Raw genomic sequence first — 7,500 nt, 5'->3', positions numbered from 1 at the left:
TTGTAGATGCCGTTGGAATTTCTTTGGAAAGAGTCCAATATCGCAAGTGTGATGTTTTAGGCTCTAAAAAATGGGTGCACGTTGGATCGCAGGTTGTCCAGAGGAAGAGACGCAGAATTTTTGACCGACGATTTGCAACAACTAGTATATTGTTGGTGCACATGTGTTGACAGAGGGTGTCTATGTGGTATAATAAAGGCAATTCTGAATAGTTGAAACCCTAAGCTTTTATTCGATCTATAATTTTTATTTGTAGAATGATTCGTTTAGAAATAACTAAGGAGGAGGCAAGACTTTTCAGTCAAACCAGTTAACAATCATATCATACCTATATCACAGAGAAATTAACTCTCTGTCAGTCATGATTTTAAGTTGGTTCAATAAATCCACGCCTTCGGGTATCAGTATTTAGAGACTATTTATTTACAAATCGTTCATAGTGGCAACAGTTATATTAAGAAGTCAAGATAATGTCAAAACTAACGATTATAGAGTTGAAAATTATTCATAATGAAATCAAATCTGTAACAATCCTTTAGAATAATGAAAAGAATTATCATATGTAGAACTCAGAGCTATTTGTCTTTTGTCAGCCATGAGTTTAAATTGACTAAGTAATGAATAAGCAATAAAAATCATTTTATATTTTATTACGTTGAAAACAACCAAAAGTGAAATTCAAAATCATTAGAAATATTAAAATGATTTGTGAAACAAATTGAAAAAGAATTTTTTAATAAACGTTCCAAATTATTTCCGACCTTGCTATAATATGGTGTGATGTCAAATTACTGGTTCCAATCTCTTTGGAAGTTTGAAGAGGACTGAATACATACCTTGTGCAACTGATCTTCTGGTTTCAGAATGATGGCATTTTATGTTCTAGCTTGAATAACATGACTATGTCGTGCTCTATGCGCTTCACAGTTACAAGAAAGACAATCTAAAATATCACTAACACGCATACACACATACAGAGAGAGGGAGAGGGGGAGAGAGAGAGAGAGAGAGAGAGAGAGAGAGAGAGAGAGACTTTCAGTTATGACCTTAAAAATCTATATATCAAATAAAGGTGAAAGAGACTTTAAAATATGGTTTGTAAAAAAAGTAATGTTTAAGCTTTGATTTAAAAACATCGACAATTGATGCTTCACGAATAGCCCTGGGAAGATCGATCCTTATTTGAGGGCCAAGTATTGAAAACGATCTCGCACTATAAAATAAATAATTTGATTTGTTGTTTAGTGTGGACAGATCATGATCGTAGCATTCTAGATGTAGAATCGACATGTATGAATCTTGCAGCACTATTCTGAATTAAAATTGTATCTTTAGGTATCCCAGTCAAAAGATAATTAAAAGAATTTAATCTTGATAATGTCAAACGTGTATAGGGACAGGGGTGGACTTGGTGTCGATTGATGAGATTTGGTCTTTTGATTGAGTTTTTCAGTCTGCGATATGATTGTTGGTGTTGATGACGTTGTTGTTGTTGTTGTTGTTGTTGTTGTTGTTGTTATTGTTGTTGACGTGTTGTTGTCGCTGTTGTTGTTCCTGTTGCGGTAGTTGGGTTTGATGATGCAGCTGTTGTTGCTGCTGTCGCCGTTGCCGTTGCCATTAAAGTAGGAGAGGCAGGTGAACTGCTGCTATCAGCGCTGAACACATACACAAATGCTGGTCGTCAATAAAGCTCACCCATCCTCGCTCTTTCACACACCCATAATCATTATAAACTGCTAATACAAACTGCTACTAAAATAATTATAAGAACCTTATGATTCAATATGTAACCTATTCATTGTCAGTCATCCTGAGCACTGGTTACACACTTTTAATGAGTTTTGAACTGGAAGAGTGAAAGGTGTGGTGTCACGACATCTGCATCCCATTACAATTTGTGATACATTGTCTTCAGATTTTAAGTAATTTGTCTAAGACAATCAGTGTCGGTTTTCACCAACATGTACTGATTTGCATGTCTGACAACCCAAATTATTATGGACCCATTGTTGTAATGGAAATATTCTCAATCCATGGCAAAATATATCTTCACGATGTCGAATCAAGTCCATAATTGTGCTCGACTATCAAGCCTGACAATACGTAAACGCAATGACAGATAAAAGACATTTCAATAAAATAGACAACTGCATTGAAGTGTCAAATACTTTAAAACAAAATAATTTTAACGGCTCTGGTAGTCAGACTGTTTATTTTGTTTTAATCGGATTTATCGGCGCATAGTTGAGTCCTTGGGAAAAGACTCTTTACTCACATTCTCTCACCGTACTCAGATGTAAAATGAGTACCTGGCCGTTAACAGCGTTGTCTCTGTCGTTAAAAAAACATTGTAATTTTGCCTGGCAGGCGACATGTCTCGTTCTACATGTTACGTGTTGCTGTTGGTCAGGGACCCTTTGTAAAGCGTTTTGAGTACATTTAGTTGATACTGTACTCGTACTATATAAAAGCTCAATTTGATTTTTTTTTAAATTCTAGAAACCATACCATTTGCACGTGAGCCAATTGATTTTGTTATGTTGGCCCTATTTTCAACTTTACTTCATCTCATCACAATGATATTTTTCTTCATTATATACTTTCAGGCGAACTTTCCATGGATTCATAGAAGCAAGATCCCCTTACTTTTTCTTCATTTTTCCACCATGGTTTGAGAAGAAATACCAAAAGGAAATGTCCAATCTCGAAACAAACCAGAATCGGTTGACAACGTTTTTTGACATTCATGCTACTTTATACGATTTGCTGTATCTAAGAGGGAAGAGGGGAAATGACAATGATAAAATTCTTGGAAGAAGTCTATTCCAAGAAATCCCCAAAATGAGGACCTGTGAAGAGGCACATATCCCAAATGAATACTGTCTTTGTAAAGGTGTATCAAAGAAGAAGATGTCTGAAAAGTTGAAAAACGAACTTGCAGATATATTTTTAGGAATGATTAACGACAGAACAAAGAATAATCGAAACATTTGTTCGCTGTTATCACTTAAATCTATTAAATCAGTTTTTGAATTTTCTTCGGGTAAGTCAACAAACAATTATTATCAAATGGCCATTCAGACGACCCCTGGAGGTGGCTATTTCGAGGCGTTGCTGGATTACAAAACGTCTTCAAAGACGGCTTCGTTGGTGGGAGACATTATAAGATTGAACTTTTACAAAGGACAGGATGGTTGTGTAAATACGTTGGCTTTGAAACCATATTGTTATTGTAATGAATGAAACTCACTTATGGCGTTATGGTCGGATATATATATATATATTAATTGACCGATCATAACGCCATAAGTGAGTGTATATATATATATATATATATATATATATATATATATATATATATATATATATATATATATATATATTATATTATATATATATAACTTTGACTATAACAACTATGGGAATTAAATTACTGATTTTTTTTTTCGGAAAATGAATTATCGAGAAGTTTTTATCACGTAATGTAAAAAAAAGCATTGGTCCGGATGGTCTTCATCCTCGTTTACTCAAGGAGATTGCGACACAAATAGGTCATCCCCCTTTCTATTATATTTAACAAATCCCTAACAGAGGGTAAAATTCCAGAAGACTGGAAATTAACCAATGTGACTGCCATTTACAAAAGAGGAATTAGACATGAACCTGGAAATTACAGACATATTAGTTTACGTGTATTTTATGCAAAGTTATGGAATCCATTCTCAAAGATAGAGTCATGATTATTTTTTTTTAGAAGATCACAAAATGTTAAGTAATTGTCAACACGGATTTAATGAGAAACGTTCTTGTGTAACTCAAATATTACATGGCATGGAAGATTTTACCAGCGTGATTAATGGTGGTAAATATATTTATATTATGTATTTTGATTTCAGTAAAGCATTTGATTCTGTTCCTTATGAGAGGCTATTCAGAAAAATAAAATCATATGGTATAATATATGGATATAATTATGTTTTCTATACAATAGAAAGCAGAGGGTAGTGGAGTACCTCAAGGAAGTGTCTTGGGTCCAATACTTTTTATTATATATATTAATGACTAACCAAATAACATTATCTCAAAATATTGATTGTTTGCAAATGACACTGAAATTTATAATGAATCTCATCAGCATGAAATCATTCAGGATGATATTAATTCCCTATTTAAATGGTTTCAAAGAAGTGACCATTAAAATTTAATATCAACAAGTGCAAGGTATTGTATGCTGGAAAGAAAAATCCGAATCACATCTATTATTCAGATAACTCAAATTTTGAAAGGGATCTTGGTGTTGCTTTTGACCCACATTTGAACTTCGATGTGCATATATTTACAACTAAAGCTAATCGCATGTTGGGACTCATATACAGGAGTTTTACTTATTTGGATAATAGTATGCTTTTTTCGTCATTTAAAACTATTATAAGACCTGTTCTTGAGTACGGGAACAATGTTTGGAGCCCAATATATCTAAGGCAGTCTATAAGTATTGAAAATATTCAAAGACGAGCAACAAAATTGCTTCCCGGGCTTGAGAACATGGCATATGACGAACGTTTAGCATTGCTTGATCTACCAAGTCTCAAATACAGAAGAACTAGGGAGGATTTAATTCAGTTCTACAAGATACTACATAATATAAATAATGTAAATCCATCAATTTTGTTTACATTTTCCAAGATTCCGTATACCAGTGGCAACAAATATAAAATTTATATTCCAAGATTTCAGACCAAAATAAGACATAATACAAAAAAAATGATTATTCTTTGAATCAGTTTAAAATCTTAATTGATAGGGAGTTAAAGTCTCTCAGATTTAAGTATGACTAATGTTTTATGCCATTTTACCATTTTTTTTAAATTTTGATTTTTAAAAATATATTAATATAAATAATAATATAATAATAATATAATAATAATAATAATAATAATAATAATAATATAATAATAATAATAATAATAATAATAATAATAATAATAACAATAATAATAATAAGATATATAATAAAAATAATAATAATAATATATAATAATAATAATAATAAATAATAATAATAATAATATATAATAATAATAATAATAATAATAATAATAATAATAATAATAATAATAATAATAATATATAATAATAATAATAATAATAATAATATATAATAATAATAATAATAATAATAATAATAATAATAATAATATAATAATAATAATATAATAATAATAATAATAATAATAATAATAATAATAATATTATATTATTATTATTATTATTATTATTATTATTATTATTATTATTATTATTTATTATCATTATTATTATTATTGTCAGATTTTTTATTTTAATGGCACGTGTTTTTCTGGGGGTTTTTTCTCAGCTGTCCCTTCCCTCTATCAAAAGTTGTAGAAATGTATGTCAACATTTGAATCAATTTGTCTTAACTGAATCTAGATTTTGGACCGTGTTAATGGCATATCAAAAAGTTTTCTTCTTTAAGACCAATAAAAAACTATTAAAACCGCGGTCATAATATTCGAGATTTTACACTGTAAAAAATGAAAACAAGTTACCTACCACAAAGTATGAGATGAATGCATCTCTCCTGCTGACACGTAATTCTGGCTCTTGATTATGAGTTCACGTCATACTTGTTTCCGAATAACAACAATTCGCTTTAGCTGCTATAAACCTACGGTTATGCAATTTGCATTAAATTGTGAGTTTATGCTTTATTGCATATTATTTACATTAAGTCGCCATTACCGATATGAAATCTCTAGCTTTAAATCATTTGGAATACTGATTATATACTCAATATTGTCAATTAACAATGAATGTTGTTTATATAACTTTGAAAAATTGCATTATGTACGAACGTTTCACAGAGCATTTAAAGGCTTTTAAAACCATAATATGTATAACCTTTTACACTATACGATACGATACGAAATTCCTATCGGTGCCACTCTCGTAAAGCTGCGAAAAGAAATCTACTTGTATCTATAGATAAGCAATTAAAGAGGACGGCTATGGAATTGGAATTTGACAATCAACCCCGAGAAGATGGTTATCGAAATACGACAGAGATATCACCAGTCTTGGACGATGGAGCTGGATGAATGTAAACATGCATCCGACAAAGGAATGGACGTCTGATAACTCGGGTATGAAAAGGCTCATGAGTTCTGGACAGAGGACCATTGATATTCTTGCAGGTGGTGAAGGTAGTGGGTATATTATATAGAAGAATGCCATACCATTTTTTTTCGTTTCTGTATCATATGGAAGGTAGTGACTACCATTCTGGGGTCAATGCAGAGGTGTTTGAAGACTGGCTAATGCCAAAAAAGTGCCCTTTAAAAATTGAGTCGATCAAATCTCTATCCAGATCCAAAGGATAGTAGTGCTAAGTCTTGTACGTAAAACAAATTTGAGAAGCAGGGTTGTTCTCAATATTTGTTGGGCTGTGATCGGTATAGAGTGAAGTAGTGTCCACACTACACATCTTGACGAAAGATCAGAGCAACACTGTTTCAAGATTATAGAGGAGCAAACCCGAGACGACAACAAGACAAGATTTGTTTGTGTGTATAGGGAATGAGATTACCGGAAGAGTAGCGTCCCTTGATTGGACGTCACCCATAGTCTGTGACGTCACCGGCGGAACAGTTATTAGAGAGAGAACGTCATGTTGGTTGTGCGCATGCGTCTCTCGTCCTCGCTTCCGATGAAAGCGGCGTGAGACACTTCAAAACCAAATTGTTGTTCTCTATGTAAGGTGACGTCCAATCAAGGGACGCTACTCTTTCGCTAATCTCATTCCCTATTGTATTGTCTTTATATGTTACTGAATAGGTACGTGTTGGTTGTCATTTTAATATTGACATTTTCTTTATCTTTTAAAATAAAGTTATAGTTTAATTTAATCAGCAGACTTGTTTAATAATTTAAAGCTATACTTTTGTGGGGACCTTTTGTAATATCATTAGACCGATTGTGGTTGAAAATATCTTTACATCAAAAAATTTGGGTGCAATCTTGTCTCATGTTGATGATGATGGAGACACACCAATTGCATATGCAGGTAGATCACTAGACGCAGCCTAGAAAAATTATTCTCAATTAGATAGAGAAGGTCTCAGTATCATCTTTGGGGTTCGAAAATTTCACAAATTTCTTTTTTTTTTTCAACATCTTCACAGATCACAAGCCTTTATTGGGCTTATTTGGTGAACACAGATCATTGCCTGAAGATGCCTCACCAAGGGTTCAGAGATGGACAATTACGCTAGCAGCGTATGACTATGAGCTAAGGCACAAAACCAGGTTCTGAGAATAGCGCAGACGGTCTGAGTAGACTTCCATTAGAAAAGCAAAATTGTTGCTATATTCCAGATGATATTGAATTATTATTCTCAATAATGGATAACAACTCGTATGTCAATGCCAATGATGTAAGAAATGAGACTCACAAAGATGAATGTTTGATAACAGTATACA

General features: G+C 32.3%; 1 protein-coding gene across 2 annotated transcripts in view; it reads left to right on the top strand.

Moving 5' to 3' along the window:
* LOC144969685 (uncharacterized) overlaps window positions 1-3,257 on the top strand; it is a 56,288-nt gene extending 53,031 nt beyond the window's left edge. For both annotated transcript variants that reach the window (XM_078908837.1, XM_078908835.1), the window contains exon 3: window positions 2,607-3,257. In XM_078908837.1, the coding sequence (XP_078764963.1) occupies window positions 2,607-3,243 (637 nt within the window). In that variant the 3' untranslated portion in view covers window positions 3,244-3,257. The remainder of the gene's footprint in view (window positions 1-2,606) is intronic.
* Window positions 3,258-7,500: the final 4,243 nt, after the last annotated feature.

The sequence above is a fragment of the Berghia stephanieae genome, chromosome 3, assembly GCF_034508935.2.
Source record: "Berghia stephanieae isolate SIO BIC M18660-M18661 chromosome 3, UCSD_Bste_1.3, whole genome shotgun sequence".
NCBI classification, from domain to species: Eukaryota; Metazoa; Mollusca; class Gastropoda; order Nudibranchia; family Aeolidiidae; genus Berghia; species Berghia stephanieae.
Note: the sequence above shows the minus strand (reverse complement) of the source record. Positions and strands in the feature narration are given on the sequence as shown.